This window comes from Bos indicus, chromosome 26 (assembly GCF_029378745.1).
Source record: "Bos indicus isolate NIAB-ARS_2022 breed Sahiwal x Tharparkar chromosome 26, NIAB-ARS_B.indTharparkar_mat_pri_1.0, whole genome shotgun sequence".
Taxonomy (NCBI): domain Eukaryota; kingdom Metazoa; phylum Chordata; class Mammalia; order Artiodactyla; family Bovidae; genus Bos; species Bos indicus.
The window spans coordinates 32300583-32323076 of NC_091785.1; the positions used below are offsets into that span (position 1 = coordinate 32300583).

General features: G+C 43.9%; 1 protein-coding gene and 1 pseudogene across 1 annotated transcript; one reads left to right on the top strand and one right to left on the bottom strand.

The window, feature by feature from the left end:
* Positions 1-1285: 1285 nt before the first annotated feature.
* TECTB (tectorin beta) lies at positions 1286-20759 on the top strand. Its single transcript, XM_019988566.2, has 10 exons — positions 1286-1409; positions 2493-2683; positions 4030-4172; positions 4278-4350; positions 9712-9815; positions 9957-10040; positions 14202-14364; positions 15874-15946; positions 17334-17366; positions 18887-20759. Exons 1-10 carry the CDS (start codon positions 1334-1336, stop codon positions 18934-18936), a joined length of 990 nt encoding a protein of 329 aa, XP_019844125.1. The 5' UTR covers positions 1286-1333; the 3' UTR covers positions 18937-20759.
* Positions 18882-22494, bottom strand: part of LOC109579019 (guanylate cyclase 2G-like) — a 57966-nt pseudogene continuing 54353 nt past the window's right edge.

Here is a 22494-nt window from a genome sequence, read left to right on the forward strand (position 1 = left end):
AAGAACTGAGTCATTAGATTGCCTTTCTGAGAAAGACAAACGTCATGATATCACTTATATGTGGAAACTGAAGTATGATCTAAATGAACTTATTTACAAAGCAGAAACAGAGTCCCAGACACAAAAGCAAACTTATGCTTCCTGAAAGGGAAAGGAAGCATGGGGAGATAAACTAGGAGTTTGGGATTAACACATATACACTACTATATATAAAATTGATAAACAACAAGGTCCTACTGTAGAGCATAAGGAACTATATTAAATAATTAACCATATGGAAAAGAGTATGAAAAAGAATATATATATATATGAATCACTTTGATATACACCAGACATTAACACAACACTGTAAATCAGCTATACTTCCATTTAAAAAAAAAATTTTTTTTAATTGTCTTTCTAAGTTCCTTCTTCCAGTATCATCACTCTGGGAGACTAACGAGACTTTAGAAAACTCAGGTGTCTACAAGCAAAGTTGTATTTCAGAATGAAGTTCTAGATGAACTTCTAGATGAAACTCTAGAAGTTCAGGGTTTATTATAAAATATTAGAGAAAAAAATCTTTAACATGTTTGCATGAACACAAACAGCCTGCTTTTTCTTTAGTATCAGGCATAACACTGTGGGACTTAACGTCTTTCTACATTCGCAGTTTAGATCACCTACGCATAAAAAATAAGAAAGCAAGAAATAAACCTAAGAAAACAAGAGGTAAAAAAAAAAACTGCAACCTGGAACCGTGCACAAAATAGTTTGCCTCTGATCACAGTTATTTTATGATGAGGAGGAAAAAAATTCAACTTTTTATTTCACTCCTGGTTTAAAAACTAGTTTTTAAAAAAAGTTTCTCCAACTCTTGTGAAGCAAAAGAAAGTAGCCTCAAGTGGCCGTAACTGAGCTTCCCATCGGATTATTGTGCAAGATTGCCTTTTATTTCCCCCCACAGTGGATAATGCGTGCTCATTGTGATTTATCTGGAGTAGGTTTCTTTTACACACTCAGGCTATATAAAGTCCAGCTAGGACTGGGAACAGAGGCTTGAGGAACACCTGAGAGGCAGCCTCCAGTCTGGGAGAATGAAACAGTTGGGAACACGAGCAGCAGCGTGTGAAATTGACGCTCTCTGCGGTATGAGTCTCACGTTTGCCTCCCAGCCCAGATGAGGAGCCATTAGAAATGGGAGACAGGACCAGTATCCTAGGATTGTGCTGCTTTTGTTCTCACCCTTGATTTTAATTTCTTGCATATATCTCTGACCTAGAATGATCAAGGCTCAGGCCCTGGCAAGACTGTGAACGTTTGGCCAGCTTGATTCGGCCACCTGGCAAAAGCAATGGTGATGAGGGCCTTTGTCCTGTTGGCTGTCTTCGCAGAAGCCTCTGCAAGATCTTGCACTCCAAATAAAGCAGGTATGCTCTGGTACTACCCCATTTTCCTGGAAAGGACTGTTTCCTGATGCGTATCTTCCCAGAGCTCAAAGCTCTGTACTTATATTGTTGGGAAAATGCTGTTATGTAGCCACATAGTCTTCTCTAATGACTCAGATGGTAAAGAGTCTGCCTGTATTGCGGGAGACCTGGATTTGATCCCTGGGTCAGGAAGATCCACTGGAGAATGGAATGGCACCCCACTCCAGGATTCTTTCCTGGAGAATCCCATGGATGGAGGAGCCTGATGGGCTACAGTCCATGGGGTGGCAAAGGTTCAGACATGACTGAGTGACAAACACACACAGAAGCACTTAAGGACCTCAATGTCCATTCGATTTTTCCTGCAGAAAGTACCAACATATTGGATAAACTTACACTTTTTAAAATTGTGAAACTGTTAGGTGCTTAGTCGTGTCCAACTCTTTGAGACCCCATGAACTGTAGGCTCCTCTGCCCATGGAATTCTCCAGGCAATAAAATTCTATTGAGTAGCCATTCCCTTCTCCAGGGGATCTTTCCAACCCAGAGATCGAACCCATGTCTCTCACATTGAGGGTGCTAAATAGATGGATAAATAGAGATAAAATCTTCACCTTTTTTTTCCTATTGTCCATTTGATTACTGATTTTCTGTGCTGTGCCATAAATTACTATTATATAGCATTATGCATAAATTGACATTTTAACTTTAATGTGCTCATTTTGTGGGATTAAAAAATATGTATATACATATTTATGAAACCAGATTGAAATATATATGTATTTCCAATTCATTCAATCTGGTTTCAAAAATACATTCCTTAAAATATGTTCGAGTTTAAACGTGGACTAGTTTTGAATACATGTTAAGAATAGTGCAGATTTTACACAGAGGTTGCAAAACCTATAAATGGGAAACTTTAGTGACTGATGTTGGGGGGAACTTTCATCACAGCTCATGAAGAATAGTGGGGAAAATATTTTTAACCAACTGCATTATATGCTCAGCTGTAATAGGAGCCACCATATGTAGATTAATATGATTACCAGATCCAATTTGAAACTTTGTCTCTCATCTTTCCAGATGTCATTCTCGTGTTTTGCTATCCCAAAACAATCATCACTAAAATCCCCGAGTGCCCCTATGGATGGGAAGTGCACCAGCTGGCACTTGGAGGGCTATGTTACAATGGGGTCCATGAAGCAGGCTACTACCAATTCGTAATCCCAGATTTGTCACCTAAAAACAAGTCCTATTGTGGAACCCAGTCTGAGGTAAGTCCAAACTACACAGGGAAGAGCTGCTAACAGGAGGAAAGTAGGCCCGTCTGCGGTCCATCCTTCAAAGGATTCAAAATTCACCACTGTCCTATTAAGAGTCAGTCCTGACCCCCAAATTTCCTGAGATGTGAGTGTTATTTAAATTCTTCTCTTCTGCCTAGTTTAGGTGACTCTGGGAATTTAAATTTTATTCTTCTAATTCTTTGCCTGAGCAGCTAGACCACCTCGGTGAGCAGAACAAACTATTGGTTTAGCCAAAAAGTTCATTCAGGGTTTTCTGTAACATCTTACAGCCAACTCGATGCATTTCCCACTTCCATGTCACTTGGAGCTCTGACTATGTGCTCATCACTGCCACTCTTTCTGGGCTGGATAGGTGGGCCATCTTCTACTCTAGATTTTGAAGTGGTAGCAAACTGCATTTCGCAGGCATCTTAAAGGAGAGACCAAAGTATAACACAGCCCATAATCGGGTCTTGTGAAGCACCTAGGATAGGTCATCAGAATGAAAAGGAACCATACCTCCTATCAAGTGTCCTTATAGAATGGAGGAGAAATTGGAGACTTCCCAGTCACAGTTCAAGGCCACAACCAGTAGTGATACAATCATGAAGAAAGGCTAGGTCTAGGATCCCTACTGCCTTGACTGTAGGAGAGGATACATCTACTAGGTCTCAGATCCTGGGGCCACATTCACTTCCTAAAAGCCCCACAGTGATTCAGTGATTCAGTGATCTAGTGGGAAGAATCATGGTCATGATTAACAAAAACATCTCGTTTTTTAATATCCTGGTAAAATGAGCTAGAAATCATCTGTGTGGTCTCAGGCAGATCACTTCTCAAGTGAGTATTGGAGATCCCCTTTAACTAATATTCGGTGATTTTAAAGTCTAAGAAGTCAGACGAAAGAATCTCAGGATTAGCACTTATGATTGGAAGAAGGAAAGACCAAGAACTAGGCAGTAATGTTCTAGAGCTGGGAGATAGGTGAAGGTGTCACATAAGATTACTTGGGCAGGGGAAATAAATAAAAAGTTGATGTTGGCAGATAAGAGATTCTTGAACCAGTTGTTTGGTCAGAAGCCTGATAGGTATATGGATTTTTATTTTAAGTGTACCACATTCAACTTAGATTATTATAAACAATCTTGAATAGACTTAGGAACTCTTTACAAAAATGATCAGCTCACCTACAAACAAGAATGGGTGTTCTATCAATGGCAAACATCTATGTCTCCCCATGGACTTTCTTCTGAGCCATCGTCCATCATTTTTCCAAGAACTTTCACTCACATGATGGGGGTAAAGGGCTACCCTAACTGCCTGCTTCCTTTCTCCAGTATAAGCCCCCCATCTACCACTTCTACAGTCACATCGTCTCCAACGACAGCACCGTGATCGTCAAGAACCAGCCCGTGAACTACTCCTTTTCCTGCACCTATCACTCCACCTACCTGGTGGACCAGGCTGCCTTTGACCAGAGGTAAGCTGCTCTACGAGAGGAGGGCTGGCTGCCTTGCGCGTGCTCTGCAGTCCCCGTCAACCAGGCGTGTTTCAGTCCTTATGCAAAATTCTCTCCCCTTTTCAGAGTGGCCACTGTTCATGTGAAGAACGGGAGCATGGGCACGTTTGAAAGCCAATTGTCTCTCAACTTCTATACTGTAAGTGGTCTCCAGGTCCCCACTGCTGCCCCGTGGCCTTTACAGGAGATGATGGGATGTTTCCACAGCGTTTGTTCTCCTCTAAGCTGTATATGAAAGCCCATTCTTGAATTGGTGTTGAATCATAAGCTTTGGTCTAGTGTTAAGCCTCTTTGAAGACTGGATGCAACAGACATTCAGACTTATAGATTGGATGGAAGAAAGAAAAGGTGTCACAGAGAAATAAGGTTAATCTTCCCATTTCACAGATGAGAAAATCAAGACAAGACAAATCTTGTGAGTTACCAAAGGTCAGTAGGTGGTAAAGACAGCCACAGTCTAATTCCTAACCAAGATTAGTTTCCACTACAACCCACTCTAGAGATTTAAATTCAGCATCCAACTCTTGTTAAAACCTCGGGCACAGCGTAGTGAGCTTCCTACCTGGACAGCGCTAAGGGGAAAGGTTAGGGTGGCTGCTGCTCCCTGGGTCTTTGGTCTCCAAAGCCCTTTGCTTTGTGGGTCTCCTCTTTGTCTAATTTCAGCATACTGCCTGTGTTGACACTGAAGCTAAAGGCACTCAGAATAAAGCACTCCAGAGAAACCACCTATGCAATGGCCATTAGCCCAGTTGCCCTCCTTTTACAGAGGTGCTTTGTCTTTTAGATCCGCAGCTTCCAGTGAGGAGGCAATAGCCCAGCTGGCTAAAGGAAACCACAGGCAGAAATCAGAAATAGAAATCTTTACGTAAAAGATTAGAACTGGAAGATAGCCTTAAAGGCCATCAAGTGCAACCTATTCATTTCATAAAGGAAGCAATTATCTTACCTGGAGCTCCACTGACTGAACTCTTGGAACTCACTTTACCAGTTCCCTGAAACTGAAAGTCACTCAGTCATGTCCGACTCTTTGCAACCCCATGGACTGTGGTTCATGGAATTCTTCAGACCAGAGTACTGGAGTGGGTAGCCTTTCCCTTCTCCAGGGGATCTTCCCAACCCAGGGATTGAACCCAGGTCTCCTGCATTGCAGGAGGATTCTTTACCAACTGAGCCACAAGGGGAGCCCAGTTGCCAGTTCTCTGGAAGCTATTAATCTGCTGAACTTAGAAGGTGAGACGTAGAAGGGATCCTAGAATAACCTAGTTTACTTTACAGAAAAGGATCTAAAACCCAATGAGAAAATGATCTGCTCAAGACCCCACTTGTGGTCTAGAGCAGTTCCCAGTCTCGAATAAGGTCTTCTAACACTGGTCTCCAGGGCAAACTTCCTATGCGGGGAATGAAGCGTAAGTGTCATGACCCCCAACATTCTTTGTTGTTATTCAGTTGCACAGTCATGTCTGATTCTTTGTGACCCCATGGACCGCAACACGCCAGGTTTCCCTGTCCTTCACCATTGCCAGGAGTTTGCTCAAACTCGTGTCCATTGAGTTGGTGATGCCATCCAACCATCTCATGCTCTGTCATCCCCTTCTCCTCCAATCTGACATGCACAGGCCCTTTTCAAGGCCCTGTGTCTAATTTTGTATTCAAAGTTTTAATTCTTTTCTTTCAAGAGGGCTCTCTAAATAAGCTTCAAGGTCCCACAAAACCTAGATCTGCCCCAGGCTACACACCACTAGTGATTAAGTCCTGAGAAAAGGAATCCCATACAACCCTTGACCTATACTGGCAGGGGCTTGATGCAATGTGGATCACCAGGGTGATGAAAGAATGGCAAAACCACTGAAGTAACTGAGGAGGGTTCTCTAGGAAGGAAAATAAGCTTTACACATGACAACAGACCCAGGGGACATGTTGATGATGGGTTATCTTAACTACTGAGTCCCTGTCCGAAAGTATAGGATTGTTGCTTTAACCAGATAAAACTGTAGATATGACCCCATGAAGATTTTACGACAGGTGGAAATGGAGAGGCACCATGATTGTGTAAATGCATCATTCACCATCAGTTATGTGGAGCGAAGTTTCAGACATGAATATCAAACCTTAGATCTTTTTAAAGAAAAAACAAAAATCAGGAAGCATGTTCTCAGCATCACCAGGCCATCCTCTGGGCTAGACAGACTGCTTCCTTGAACTGCTAGAAATGAGCTCTTGCTAAGGCCTTCCCTAGGGCCCAACACAACCCTTACAGGACAAATGAACCTTGGCATCGAGGGGGCTCTGAGGTTACAACCGAGATTTTGGTGCTGATTAACATTCCCACAATGGGCTCGGTTTCCTGTGCCTTACCCATGTGGTTGGTATTTTTCTTCTCCTCCCTTCTTCCACTTTCAGAGCATTCTTGTGTGCTTTTGAAGCAACAGCTGCTCCCTGCATAAATTTCCATCAAATTAGCAGAGACAGAGCAGTACCCTGCCTGGGGCAGTGGAATCGAGCACTGCTAATTGCCCAGGATTCCAAGAGCTCCAAACGCTGGGCTCCAAAACCACCAGTTCTGCTCAGCCTGCTTCCTCTCCTCTCTCTCCATTTCTTCTACTTGTTACTGCGAGTGGTTCTGCAGTTGGTATTCTTGGTGAAAAGTTTTTTTGAGTCTCAATTCCAAATAAAGGAAGGCAGTCAACTTGCAGAAGTAGCCTAACGTTGAGGTTAAGAAAATAGGCCTTGACATCAGACCACAGGTTGGAAGCTTGGTCCCCTAGTTACTGTAGTATGACCTTGGGCAAGTTAGTTAACTCCTCTTTGTCTCCACCTACGAATTTGTTCAATGGGGATAATAACAGCACTTACCCAAGAGGTTATAAGGGTTAAATGAAATAATCCTTATAAAACACTTTGCACAGTTCCTGGCACAAATAAGTGTCCGAGGAAGTAGTCATTCTCATAGTTGTAAACTTTGGCCTCATTTTTAAAATATCTATCTATTTGGCTATGTCTAGTCTTAGTTGTAGCATGTAGTTCCCTGACCAGGGATTGAACCCAGGCTCCCTGCATTGGATAATCAGAGTCCCAGCCACTGGATCACCAGAGAAGTCTCCAGACCTCATTCAAACTGGAAACTGAGAGCTCCTAGCTCTAGCATTGTTAACGTCAATGTCAGAGTGGGATTAGGTTGACTTTTATTCAATCAAAATGGTATAGGTGTTGCTTTTAGTTAGACAGAAACAAATGACAAAGTTGGGATGGAACAAATGTAAGAAATAGAAACCAAAATCATAGACTTCCAGAGTCAGAACAAACCTCAGAAGTGATTAATGTAGACCTTCCTTCTAATGCCCCAAACCCTCTGCAAGACTGCTGGGGGATGAACTCCCTATCTCTTCCAAGGACGATGACAAATTGGGCCTTCCCATTTTAGGTCAACATGTGAAATCTGGCGTCCTGAACTCTGGCCCATTGGTCCCAATTCTCTCCTCTGAAATGATACTGCTGAAGGTCCTTCAACTAGCTTGAGCCTGTCTTTCCCAAACGAAATATCATCCCGCTCTTGGTGGTCCATTCATCATCTTATTCACTCTTCTCTGAGTATGATCCCCTGGGTTAATGCTCCTACTAAAAGGTGGAGCCCAGAATTTGCCAAAACAAATTGCCTGGGTATTAAAGGGTGACATTCTCTGGACATAGGTCCCTAATTTTCGTGTTATCAAGAAAGTGGGGGCACATTGAGCATTGCCTTCTGTCAGGTGAGAAGTCGAGAAACTGACCATCAAAGGTGTTTCTTCTCAGAAATTGAATTAAGGGTAAAGATTGTGTTTGACACTTTGTAACAATCAGGAGGGTTCCTCTGCAAGTGGAGGCATTCCAGTATTCCAATTCCTGGTTCCTAGGAGATGGGGGCCAGGAAAAGTACCTCCGGCTACATTGGTGATGGTATTATCATCCTCAGGTAGATCCTACATTTGGAAACTGTCCCTTGAAATAAAATAAATCTCAGAAAATAATAAGGAACATTAGAAGCTACTATCCTCTGCCACTTCAACTTGCACATTAAGCTGATCACTTATATTTAAGAATGTTATTGTTTAATCATTACAACCATTTAAATGGTGCCGGGGGCTGAGAGAAGGGAAAGAAAAAAATTGACTTCTGGGTGACCAAGTTAGGAGGCCCTGGCTGGACCTGCGATTGATAAGATAATGTAAGAGACCCTAGAAGATGATTCTGAACCCTCTTGTCAGTTCCCTAAATTTGACCCTTAGGGTGTTAAGGTCTATTTTATCTAGATGTCCTTGCTGTCATTGTTTACCCATTGCAGTTCTGTAAATCTCTAAGTTCATGAAATCATTAGTATCCTGGTCTAAGCTTTATGCTCCTATTGCATATAGCCAGCATCATAGAAACATTTCTGCAAGGCAGACGAAGGCAAAAGGTATTCCCATTTTGCAGATGGGAATGCTAAGGATCAAAAGTCTGGCTTGCGTGGTGTGTCCCAAGTTAGTGATGGGAACTAGGATTAATCCAGGATCCTTGTCTTGATTCCCCTGTACTTGAATCACGGCAATGAGTCCCAGCTGTCCTTGAATTGAAGCCATAGTCTCCTGAATCCACCCCTACAGTCTAACTTCCTCTCCTGCCCTCCTCACTCCCTGCCTCTCCCCACCTCCCCTTTATTCACTAGCGTTCCAGCAGACTGGCCACCCTGCTGTCCTGCTTGCCACTCTCTCCCCCTAGGGCCTTTTCCTGCATGGCCTGATGCCTGCCTGGCATCTCCTCCCTCCAGTCTTGATTCAAATGTCACTTCCTCAAGGAAGCCTCCCAACCACTATATTTCAAATTAAAACCTGTCCCCTCCTTGTACTCCCAATCCACCTTACCCTGCTCTACACTTTTTTCCCATAGTTTTTCTATATCAAATACTATAGTCTATCCTAGTCATGTAATTCACTTAACCTACTGCCTGCTGTCCAACTCCCTTGCTAGAACGTCAGGTGGCTGGAGACAGAGCTCTCTTCTTGTTCACTGATAAATCTCGACAGACAGGACGGCCTGACTTAGTCTCTCAACATAGAGAGCGGTTCCTGACACGTAGTAGGTGATCAGAAAGTTGTCTCTGTTGTTATTGTTAACTGACTTGGGAATCAAGAGTAAAAACGTTCCAGTCCAAGCTGGAATCTGCTCAAGGAAATCCAGCATTGCTGGATTCCACTCTTTTTCCATCAAGCAAGTCTTGCTCCTCATCGGCATGGATGCGACATACAGTACCTGTCTCACTGTAACCAGCAAACCCAGTTATATGATGTCCTCATCCATGCTAAGATGGCACCAGGATCCTAGGAGGTACCACTTCTCTGGCCTCCGAGGGTCTCACTGTGGCCTCCCGAGCCTGTGTCTTTGGGTTGATCCCCACCCCCAACCCCGTCCTGATGTATCTACTCCTGTCAGACCAAACTACTCATCCTGACAGATCATAATGCCCAGTGTCAATTTCCTTCCAAAGAATGCCAAGTTCTCCATTAAGAAAGAAGCGCCTTTTATCCTGGAGACATCCGAAATCGGTTCAGATCTGTTTGCAGGAGTAGAAGCCAAAGGGTTAAGCATTAGGTAAGTATGTGTTCTTATTGTCTGTATTTGTAAATACAAAGATGACCAAAAAAGACCAGACCAGAGGCTTTTTAATCACCCAGCATTTCTAGGCATATAATTCTCAGGCTTAAAGTGAGATGTGTTTTGTTTCATTTTCAGGTTTAAAGTGGTTTTGAACAGCTGTTGGGCCACACCCTCGGCTGACTTCATGTATCCTTTGCAGTGGCAGCTGATCAACAAGGGGTAGGTACCGTTCTCTGGATCACAAGCCTGAGTGGTGGGACCAGGTGATCCAGGGTGACTCTGGCTCAGGACGGCTTGGGAGGAAGAGATGGAGCCTGTTGGGGCCACATTAGTGACTTCCTCTGTGTTTCCAAACTGAGTAATGATACCAGGAAAAGCTTACATACTGCTTTCTAGGTACCAGATACTATCCTGAGAGCTTTATCATGTACTAACTCACTTCCCTGACAAGTGAGTATGATTACTATCATCTCCTCTTTCCAGATGAGGAAACTGAGGCGTAGGAGAGGTTAAGTAATGTCACATAATTAGTATATGTGCGTATTTATGGGGAAATGGGCACATTGGGTTCAAATCCAGTCCATCTGACGTCAGAACCCAGATGAGGACTAAATTAGATGTCCATGTAAAAAGTTTAGCATATAGTACCTGGTTGGTATCCAATCAATTTTAATATCACTGTTTTTATTTACTAATAATTCCATGGGTAATTCTTAAAATTTGGAGTAGAGGACTAAAGTATTGGAATTACAGCATAGAAAAGTGATTCTAGAAATCACACATAGATGGTTTAGAAACAGTACACCAGAGGTATAAAGACCATTGTAGCTAAGTGAGTGAAAAGAAGGTCATCCAACGCCATCCAAGTGGGGAGAAGCAATAAAAATTGAGCAACTGATCGGATATAGTAGAGGGAAGGACAGGGCACAGCATCTGAAGATCACGTGACAAAGAATGCTTTCTACTGTTGACTGTGGATTGTGAAGATGAGGAATGGTTTGTAAGCTCCCAGGGAAGAGAGGTTCTGGGTAAGGGAATCTGGATTCTCCTTGAGTTCGTGATGACATGCTGACCCTGAGATGACAGTTGTCTAGAAACACTTAGAATTGTAACTTTGGAAAGCAAAAGAGTATACTAGAGTATGCTAGTAGATGAGTATACTAGATGAGTAGATGAGTATACTTGAGATGCAGGCATTGTCCACGCAATGTAAACTCAGAAGAGGCCACACACAGTAAACTCAGAAGTTTACACATTGTCCACACACAGTAAACTCAGAAGAGGCCATTCCCCAAACCAAAGCAGACAATTACACTGGAACTCATCAGGGCTAAGCAAAAATACAGGGGCCAGGGACAAAGATGATGAGATATCAAAGATAAAGCCACTTTGGATATTTATCTATATTTATTTAAGAAGCACTCATACAGCCCTTGGGCTTCCCTTGAGGCTCAGCTGGTATAGCATCTACCTGCAATACTGGAGACCTTGGTTTGATCCCTGCATTGGGAAGACCTGCTGGAGAAGGGAAAGGCTACCCACTCCAGTATTCTGGCCTGGAGAATTCCATGGACTGTATAGTCCACGGGGTTGCAAAGAGCTGAACACGACTGAGTGACTTTCACTTCATATAGCTCTTACAACATACCAGACACTGCTCTAGATAGGTATTTTACAAATACTTTTTTCAATATCATTAAAATTCCTAGAAAGTAGGTAGTATAATAATCACTATTTTATAGATGAGGAAAGTGAGGAACAAGCAGATTCAAATTCCACAAGTCTAAGATAGTAAAGGGATGATGATCTGAGCAGCATATGGACAGAGGAGCCTGGCAGGCTACAGTCCATGGGGTCGCAAAGAGTAGAACACGACTGAGTGCACGTGCGCACACGCACACGCACACACACGCACACATCACCCTAGAACACCAGGTAGGACAGGTCAGTAAGGGCCACATGCAAGCCACCTATCTTCCTGCAGGGATGAGAGCTCAGTTTGGCTCCTTAATTCATATGTTATTGAATGAGCCATTTAGGTTTTGTTGTTGTAGGTACAAATCCAATGACTTCAGAGAGACTCTAAAATAAATTATTGACCTGTAGGGACCTTGAAATTACCAACAGGCATTGGGAACCTCTCTCAAACACTAGCCAACCAAGGGCAAAGTCTTCTGACACATCATGGAATTGTCTCCTCAGATAGTTCTGATACTCTTGCTCACCTAGCAGATGTGTGATACAGAAAAGGGGATGCTTGTGACTTTGGGGTAGTCTCTACAAGTGGTCCTCGAACTCTAGTGTGCACAGGATTTCCTTTGGGTGCCTGCTACTCATGCAGACACATCGCAAACCTACAACTTCAGGAGATCCCAGGGTGAACCCCGGGAATATGCATTTAAGTGCTGCTAAATCAAAGCAGCCCCGATATAGTTGCAAACTCTGCCTAGTTGAAATGGCCCCTTGAAGTTGGAGATACATACACAAAGACCAGTGCCAAGGGGGGACAATTAGAAAGTCCACTCCATAACCTTCCACATGCTTTTGGTTCACATCAGGCCCTTTGGGAGGAAAGCCCAGTTTTCAAAATGCCTGGAGAGACTGCAATAAATAGGTTGTCAGGAATTTTGACCTCAGGTGGAGAAAGGAGACTCCAGTGGTGACGATGTAAAAGCCTCCCTCTGGACGTTCTACAATCCTGAGCTACCTGTCACGGACAGGCAAATGCCACAGTCGGAAGTGCCAAGGCATCTAGGCCTGCCTATGGCTTACCTCCTGCCTGCCGCCAGCAAAGCTCTGCTTACGTTGTTTTCCACTGGCTGACACCCGGCCTTGGACACTCCAGCAGCAAGGATCTATTTTAAGCACTTAGTCTTGAATTCGTATGAGGATCTCAGGTTTAAAGACCGAATGATCCTTCAAGAGTCTTGTTTCACAGCTCAGAAAATGCCCTAAGCTCTGTCACCGCTCAGAGGCCTCCACCAACAGAACCCCACTTCCAGCCTTGGTCAGATAAAAGGTGCAGTGTTCAGGCCTCATTTCACTCAATGACTCTCAGAGTTAACATCCCTTCTGTCCTACCTCTAATTTGGCCCTAATGTCTGATTCTGATAGAGGGGGCAAGGGAGGGTCCACCATGAAGGTTCCCTGGGGTGGTTGCTCTGCTCTCTGTTGTATGTCTTGAGTTGGAACGACAGTAGAGTCAGAGGCACACGCCAGGAGAGGCATGAACTTTGGGGTCCAAGCAGGGCTGTTCACTGGTCTTGAGCTTTTGAACCCACAGACCTTTGTTCCAGAGGACAGATCCTGATGCTCACCGTCACCTATACGCAAGTCCCCACACTCTGTGGGCCTCTGTATATTCCCAAGAAACACTGTGTCTCTTCCAAACACCTGGTTGAATGTCTGGCACTTATGTAGAGAATCCATATGTGCTGGGCAAATGAAAAATTACTGTGCTTAAACCAGGGTTTCCCAATCTCAACACCATGGACTCTTTGGGCTGGATCAGTCTTTGTTGTGGGGTCTGTCCTGTGCCTTCCAAGACATTCTGTAGCATCCCTGATCTCTACCCTTTAGACGCCAGGAGCATTCCCCAGTCCCCCAAGTCATGACAACCACATGCCAAATGGCCCCCAGGTGAGAACTATGGGTTTCAACCCATGTCCATCTGTTATCATTTTTTTTTTATTTTACTGCAATATACTTTTGGAATTTTGAAACTTCCCAATAGCACATTCTCCTTACAGAGAATTTAGAAAAAAAAAAAAAAAGTCCGTAATAGCCAGGGTTATTTAGGTAGTATCCCTCGAGCCATTTTTTTCTGTGCGCATATTAAAAATATCACTTTTTTACCAAAGTAATTATATATAATAGAATGGACATAAAACTTAAGTAATATGAATTCAAATTCCCAGTGGCAAAACCTCACAATACACACACAGCAATGTGCTGGGTGTGACCTGGGCAGAGGTGGCTGTGGCAGCAGACTGGGAAATGCTGCTCCTAGCACCACTGTCTCTATTTTGGACACATGCTGAGAGTCTGGACACATTCCAGTCCGCCAAGGACACTATCTTGGGGGTTTCATTTCTTTGGGACAGAGATGTGATGACTTACCAGATGTGTGGCTTCTCAAAGTTGTTTCACCCTGGCTGTACTCTGTCTGTAGACTAGGGATGACCACAGCCATCTCATAGCTCCTCAGAGACCCCAGAGAAACGAAGACAAGTGAGGTGCCCCCAAAGTGCTTCAAAAGGAGAGTGTGCTGTGTAACAGCCCAGAGGGGGCTATGCGTGACTTTGCCTCAGATACTCTTGCTGGAGTTCACGAGGTGACCTTGTCTCCCCCACTTCCCTCCCTCCACCCCGTGTGCTCCAGCTGCCCCACGGATGAAACCGTCCTTGTGCATGAGAACGGGAAAGACCACAGGGCAACCTTCCAATTCAATGCCTTCCGGTTCCAGAACATCCCCAAACTATCCAAGGTGTGGTTACACTGCGAGACGTTCATCTGTGACAGTGAGAAGCTCTCCTGCCCCGTGGTGAGCCACCCCTCCCCAGAACAAGAGTGTTACCTGAGCCTGGGGGTGAGGGAGAGCAGTATTTGAGAAGCTGTATTTTTTTTTTAAGCTAGGAAATTATCACTTGACCCTGTAGGTGTGTGCTGAGGACATTCTGGAGGAAAGGATGCTGAGGGTGGGAGCAGATGTCCCAAGTGGTTCTGCCCCGCCACCAACAAGCTACATGGTCTGGCCCATGTCACTTAACCCCTGAGCCTGGTTTTCCCATCTTTAAGGATAGAGTGGTGATGAGTAATAGCGGCCCTTCTCTTCAGAGAGCAGTGTTAGAGAAAATGAAAGCAATAACAGACGTGGAAATGCTTTGGAAAAGTTAAAAGGATATGGGAAATTCAAAATCCAGGTGATAGCAGTAAGCTCTGGATGGAAGGCAAAGGTATTTTGAGTTCTTGACTTACCAGCCTGAGGGTCCATCTCTGGGACTTGTGAGGGACCAGAGAGATGCTGTAGGAATTCCCACATGAGATCATAGTTGTTCTGATCACCTGAGAGAAAGGGCCCAGCTTCACAGACACATTTAGTGTAGCTCATGCAGGGCGGTCAGTTTCCCTTCTGCTTCTCCCCCAAGAAGTTGCTGCAAGATCAACATGCAGAGTGAATTCAGGTGGGAGACAGTTTTCCATTGGGACCTGGTGTGAACCTGGTCCTTAAGGCAGTGGTTCCAAAGTGCGGTCCATGCAGCTTCAGCATCACTTGGGAACTTGTTAGGTGAAGATACAAATTCTCAGCCCCCTACCCCAGACACTCTGGGTGGGCCCAGCCATCTGTGTTTTAGCAAGCTCTTCGGGTAATTCTGAGGCATGCTCCAGTTTGGAAACCACTGCCTTAAAGACCTCAAAGCGCTTAATTCCAAACTGTTACCTCCTCCAATCTGTTTGGACCAGAGACCTCGGTGAGGAGGGACACAGTGTTTCTGAAGAGGGTACCTGCTCACCTGTAGTAACCAACAGATATAAGATGATAATCTCTATTTCTATTGATCCCTATTTGGCCAGATAGTAGTCACTTATACACAGATAAAGGGAAGGCAGTAGAGAAACATTTAACTGTTCCTGGAAGGACAATCCTGGAAGGATAATTGGTATTACCTTTAAAAAACAAAATGAACTGGAACACATTTTGCAGGTGTCCACATGTCAGACCACTCTGACAAGAGTAACTATGGGCAAAAGTCTTACTTCTCATCAAAAGTGTTCCCACACGCTATGTGGATTTGTTCCAGCTTGAAGAGTTCATGATGGAAAGATTTCTTCCTTTTTGTTCTTCCTTTTTGTCAAGTCAGAGAAGGGATGAGATACATCTCTCTCTTGGTTATAAAAGAATAAGGGAACTAGTATCTGAGGTCTGGGGAATTTTGACTCCATCAAGTTTGTGACTTTTGAAAAAAAAAAAATCTCTTTTCTCTCCTGTGTTTGTTTCTGATCCCACCTCCGCCCTCCCCTCCTCTCCCCTTGGCTTCTGCTGGGTCTCCAGACTTGTGACAAGCGGAAACGCCTCCTCCGGGACCAGACCGGGGGCGTGCTGGTGGTGGAGCTCTCCCTCCGTAGTAAGCGTCTCTGTTTTCCAAACGGTTGCCTTCATGTCGGGCTATGTTCACAGGCACGGCCAGTTTGAGCATTTTCACTGAATTGCCAAACCAGTTGTGCCTGTAGACACAACCTTTACCCGCAACAAGTCTCCCCACCTGGGGGCGGTGGGGAAGTTTGTTAATTACCCTAAAAAGTTGGGCCTGTGGCTGCAATTCCAATGCCCCGCAGGGACTAGGAAGTGCTGAACTTCCAGACACGGTGTGCAGGCAATAATAATAGAAAACAAAGCTACTAGGGCATCCAGGGATAAGGCAATGGCACCCCACTCCAGTACTCTTGCCTGGAAAATCCCATGGACGGAGGAGCCTGGTGGGCTGCAGTCCCTGGGGTCGCAAAGATTGGACATGACTGAGCGACTTCACTTTCACTTCTCACTTTCATGCATTGGAGAAGGAAATGGCAACCCACTCCAGTGTTCTTGCCTGGAGAATCCCAGGGACGGGGGAGCCTGGTGGGCTGCCGTCTATGGGTCGCACAGAGTCAGACACAACTGAAGCAACTTAGCAGCAGCAGCAGCAGCAGCAGGGCATCCAGGGCAATTCAACAAACCAGTAAAGGAGCGAGCTCGGCCTGGGTTGGTGCTGGTGTTTCAGAAATAAAGGAGCCACATATGGGTCTCATCTTCTAGAATGTACCATCCAGCAAAGAGAGAGATGCTAAATGCTAAGGGAAAGGGAGGTGACTGTTCATCGTGGTGGGGGAGGCAGCGTCTATGGGAATGGATAGATGGGCAACTCAACCTAGGCAGGCTTAGGGAAGACCTCTGTGGGTCGTCTTGAAGTCAGGCCCTCAAGAGGGCTGTGACATCAAGGGTGGGCAAGCCTGTGGCAAGGCTGGAGTCACCAAACTCTGGCCAGGAACCCAAACCCAGTCACTGCCTGATTTTGTATGATCTGCAAGCTAAGGATGGTTTTTCCTTTTTATGTGGTTGAAAAAAATAAAAACAGTATTTCATAACACTCAAAAATTATATGAAATTCAAATTTTGGTGTTTCTACAGAAAGTTTTACTGGAACATGGCCACACTGGTTCAATTAGGGGTTGTCTCCACCTGCTTTCAACCACCTCAAGTGGTTGCAATAGAGACCATGTGGTCTGTGAAGCTGAAAATATTTATTATCACCTGCCCTTTCCAGAAAGTTTACCAAGCCCTGCTAGAGAGAGCTGAGAAGAGAATGGTGAGATGAAGCCTTGTCAAGCCTGCTAGAAATTTTGTCCTAAAGGCAGTGGGGAGTTGGTTGGTTTAATCAGGGGAAAATCAGTCAGGTTTGTGTTTTAGGAACACAGCTGCTCCCTCTGTGATATTTTCTTAAAGCTTCTGCATTTTCTCTTTACTTACTACAGGCAGGGGATCCTCTGGTCTCTATAGCTTCTCAGGTAAGGAAAAGAGCTCCATGCAATGTTTTTAACAGGCAGATGTGTGTTTCAAAGGGGCTTCCCAGGTGATGCTGGTGGTAGAGAACCCACCTGCCAATGCAGGGTTCGATCCCCAGATCAGAAAGATTCCCTGGAGGAGGGCACAGCAATCCACTCCAGTAACCTTTCCTGGACAGAGGAGCCTGGCAGGCAATAGTCCGTAGAGTTGCAAAGAGTCAGACATGACCGGAGTGACTTAGCATGCACATGTGTTTTTTTAATTTATTTTTTATTGAAGGATAATTGCTTTACAGAATTTTGCTGTTTTCTGTCAAACCTCAACATGAATCAGCCATAGGTGTACATATATCCCCTCCCTTTTGAACCTCCCTCCCATCTCCCTCCCCAGCCCGCCTCTCTAGGTTGATAGAGTTCCTGTTTGAATTTCCTGAGCCATACAGCAAATTCCTCTTATGTTTTAAAAGAAGCTTACCTTTGGTCCCTTAAGAATTAAAAGGTATACTTTAAAGCACATCTGAATGAGGTGGAGGGGGACTGGAGGTAGTGGTCTCTCTCCAACCAGCACCTGAGCTCGGAAGGGAGGGAGGAGCTGGGGGCAAGTTGGATGAAGCAGAACGGGACCCCTACCCCCATCCCCACCAAGTCTGAGCACAGACATCACCAGGTGGTTTCCTGGGGGTTTCTGCATTTGCAAAGCTTGAGTTTTCAATGATCTGTTCATTCAACAAATATTTCTAGTCCCTTCTGTGACCCTGCCGTCATGAACTGAGTGACCTTGAGCCATGACCTCACCCGTGCATCCCCCAGTTCCCTCTCTGAAGCTGGGTTAATAGTTGCCCATCTCATACACAGAAGTTGTTGTGTGGCTTAACTATTACAGCTAAGAGCCCTAAACAATGCTCAGCATGCAGCAAACATCCAGTAAATATCAACCATAATTATTGACTCTGTACCAGGCACTCCTCTAGGTGGTGTGACTATTACAGTGAACAAAGCAAGCAGGGCTCCTGCCCTTCCTAATGTGTGTGAAGTGGGGTGGGTGGGAGCTGAATAGTGATTTAGACAGCAGCCCGAGAAGCCTCTTAGAGGAAGGAGGTAGCTATGCGAGAAGATGGGCAAGCCAGTTCTATTTATTCATAAACTCACAGATGTAGGCTTTGCTCTCATAATTACAGGAAATCGTACAAATCAATTCTTTATGATACCAGGATTCTCATTCTTAAAGGAAGTTCTACAGCTAACACCATACAGTGAAAAGCACCATCACTATATTATTTAAGTTCAGGTTCCCATTTGTCAGAGTTCCATATCCTGAGCTTATCTGTTGGGTTCTTTGCACTGATGAAGGTGAGCTATGGAAACCCTGGAGGATGAAACAATCTGACTATGTATACAACATGCAGAGTTTTATGAAAACCCACTCAATGCCCTTGAGTGGACTCTTTGATGTTGACTCTTTTCCTGAGTTCTCCTTGCTCCTTGTTGAACTGTTTCTGTCTCCTTTCCTGTCTGGTCCACAGATGTCCTCTATCACCTCATCGTGATGCTGGGGGTTTGTGCTGTGTTATAAGGGAGAGCTGGGCAGGCAGATGCAGCTCCTCCACCAAGACCATCTCCTCTGTCAATGACAAACCACATTTATTGCGCTGCCAAAAAGAACAAACAGAAGACCATATCACTGGGGAGCAGAGAATAGCGCTTTGCCAAATACGTGTTCCGGTGATCTTTGCGAATTTCAGTGATCGTTTTTTCTTTGGTGCCCCACTTCCTCTTGTGACTTCCTGTGGCTCTTAGGTTCTGCTGTCTCTCCCCTGCAGCTGGTGGGGAAGTCTCCTTTCCCCAGATTCAAGTCGGGGCTGCAGTGGACTCCTTTGAAAGTTATTCTGATTTGAAAAGAGTAGCAACCAAGCACAGCTGAACATTTTGAGGAGACGGTAGAGAATAAGCACAAAGTCAGCACTGGGGACAGTATGCACGGAACAGCCAAGTCTGCCCAAGGGGCCTTTGTCATCAAGGCTGTGCAATTCCTATCTAAGGACCAGGGTTGAGCCACTAGGCAGGGGTTCTAATCTTTCAAGTGATGATGTGGTAATCAGAGCAGAAACGTTTATTTTGCTCCAAACTGAACAGTATGAAGGAAAATGATTCTTGAGAAATCCCCATGAGTGCTAACCTAATTTTTTTTTACTATAAAGTTTTAAAATATGTATAGACATTATGTAGGTAGACACTCACTATGTTTATAGCTGATATAGACTTCTAAGATGAGAAGAAAATGACAAATTGAATAGGACTCGAGCTGCAAAAGGAATAAAACATTAGCATTAATTTCACGTGATAATACAGCATTGCCTAAACGAAACTGCTGCTTGCAACATGCCTCAGAGGGACCAGCGTGACAGGTTCTCTGCAGCTTGGCAATCCCATCCTGCTGTGCCTTGTGATGCCCACAGCTCTCACTATTTTTATTCACTCTGCTAAGAAATCTTGATTCAGAGAGTGGTCTGACCTCATTTAGCCTTGACTGTGACATTCAAGCCCATATCTGTTTTTCTCTCACTAACCTGTATCGTTCAAAGGGAACCAACAAAACATCGGAAACATAAATGCAAAGAAAATGAAAACAAACGGCCAGTGAAACCATGTGGTGTCTGATGCTGAGAGCACTGCCACTCCAGTGACCAGAAAACGTTGAGAGGAATGACTTATACAGTCAAACAAAGAAAAACGGAAAGAAGTTGTCCTGGTAGAGAATCGGCAGATCCCAGAAAATATATTGAGGACCCCAGTTTGAGGCTAGCAGCTGGGATGTCATTGGAAAAGCCTGAGCTTTAAATTCTGTTCTTTGTCTTGTATAGATTTGGGCTTATTGTTGGAAATCTTGTCAGCTTGTATCTCTGCATTTAATGTATTTGAGAAGTTTTAAGATCTGTAGTTTGATGGTGCTTTTAAATGGTGTTAATGAACTCAGAAATTAAGCTAATTCTAAAATCTCTGGAGACCCAGAGTGCGTGTTTAGCAATAGGTTACATTAAAATAAGTTGATGTAGTCGAACTGGTCTCAAAGCTCGTACTCCAACCATTTGGGATCTCTTCTTCCTATAAATTCAGAATTTTTGTAGCTAGCCTTTACTTCAAAAAGACAGAAGATATATTTTATTGGTTCTAATCAAAAACTCTTTAATAGCATACTCACAGGCATAATCACAAATCCTTGGCTGTCAGAGTAAAACAATGTTGTGGTAGTTTTGCTTTGTTTTATCATAATGTTTAATGATCTTGTATCTCTTTGTGGTGCTACAGAATAAATAAAACATCTTCTTAAAGTAAATAACCAATGACTATAGCTTACTGTGTTAATATATCATGTTGATAGCCAATTCTTCAATCCACTCAGAGGTTTCTATAACTAGACCTTCTTAGATTCACATATATCCCACTGGTGTTCAATCATTTTATCCTACATTTGCATTCCGAAAATTCCAATATTGGCTTTCTGTGCAAGGAGGTGCAGCCATTTCACGTGGTGAGTGTTTGGGGGAAAAGTTTCTGTGGCCATCACTGTCTCTAAGGCCATCATGTCTCAGTAGCAACTACATATGTTTAGACTTGAAGTTAACTAACAGGTCTATGATATTTGGTTGTATATTTCATGTCTCACAACTTCTCTATCACTAACAGAAAGCTACTCTCCAAACATTCTGTCTTGCAAATTCCCATTAGTGCTGAAGAAAAAATAGACATTGAGAAGAGGAAGGAATAATAATTTCCCCTTTAGGCATCCTTGCTTGATATAGAAGAAACCTGGATACAGATTTTAGGAAATTGCTCTTATTGAAATTCCTGGTTATGAGTCCTAAAGACATCTCTCTCTCTTAACTTGAGTAATTCAAAGGATATACATAGAGAGAGACATGGACATATACACATACATATATATACTGAGTGTACACATGCACAGAAATCTCTACCTATTGGCCAACTGATAGATACAGCTATACCTATAACTATAGAGAGATATAGAGAGATGTATGTATATACTCAGCATATGTGTATATATGAGTCTATGTGTGTGCATGTGTATGTATATATGTGAATGTGTGTGAATACATATATGTAGGCACGTGTGTGTGTGTGTATGGATGTGTGTGGTTGGATGCCAAAAGTTTGTATCATAATGTTTGATGAAAAAGGCAGAAGTAACCGTCTTTACTATGTGAACATAACTGTGTACGCTTGTGGGCTAGGGCTGGAAAGGAACCAACACCCACACTTGATACAAATACAAAGACTGAACATTAATAATCGAATATCACATCCCACCCCATCCCTACATCTCTATCATTTTCTAATTCTCTTTCAATGCACGAATATTGGGTTTCTCAGTCACTCCTGCTCTTTTGCACTTACCTCTATAAGTCCTTAATACATTGCATTACTAGTATGCTTCCTCTCTCCCAGTAAACTGAGAGCTAAAGATCATGGAAAGTTTCATATTTTCTTGTGTCTCCCAGTGTGGTACCTGGCACAGAGTAAGTACTCAATAAATGCTCTTTGAATTAATGAAATGTTCATAAGGATGGATAGATACATGGGTAGAGAAATAGATGGATATGTACACGAATGGACGGATGGATGGGACTGGCCAATCTCTCTGAGACACCCAGAGCAGAAGCTGCCTTGTTTGCATTCATGATTGGACAAAGTGCTAGCACTCAGAAGCCCTGATCCCAAACAAGGGAAGAAGGTATAAGGCATGAGGAGCAACTTTTGGCCCACGGTCTCCTTGCCAACGTAGCTCCATGTTTCCTACATATAAATGCCTCTTCCTCTCTCCTTCCAAGCATCAGTCACGAGCTTTCAATCCTTGATGCTGAAGGGCTTTGGAGAGGAGCAGAGCCCACCACAGTGAAAACGGAATTGTGGCATCTGTGCAAGTCCTAGAATTCAACTGCTCACCTCAGGGCAGAAGAGTCCTGCTGATGGGAGCTCAGGCACTCCATGGAGCTGGGTTACCATTTGCAAAGCTCTACCCTCGGTGCCTAGATGGTGTCCCTCTTCCTGAAGAAAGGCAGGAATTCCACCAAACCTTTTGTCAAATTTGGTATTAAATGCTCCCATCCCACCA

Bases quoted from the DNA above. Each gene is read 5' to 3' on its own strand.
- TECTB (XM_019988566.2), top strand. From the start codon at position 1,334: ATGGTGATGAGGGCCTTTGTCCTGTTGGCTGTCTTCGCAGAAGCCTCT. The intron at 10,041-14,201 runs GTAGGTACCGTT...CGTGTGCTCCAG, and splicing joins TGGCAGCTGATCAACAAGGG to CTGCCCCACGGATGAAACCG. The intron at 15,947-17,333 runs GTAAGCGTCTCT...TACTTACTACAG, and splicing joins GGTGGAGCTCTCCCTCCGTA to GCAGGGGATCCTCTGGTCTC.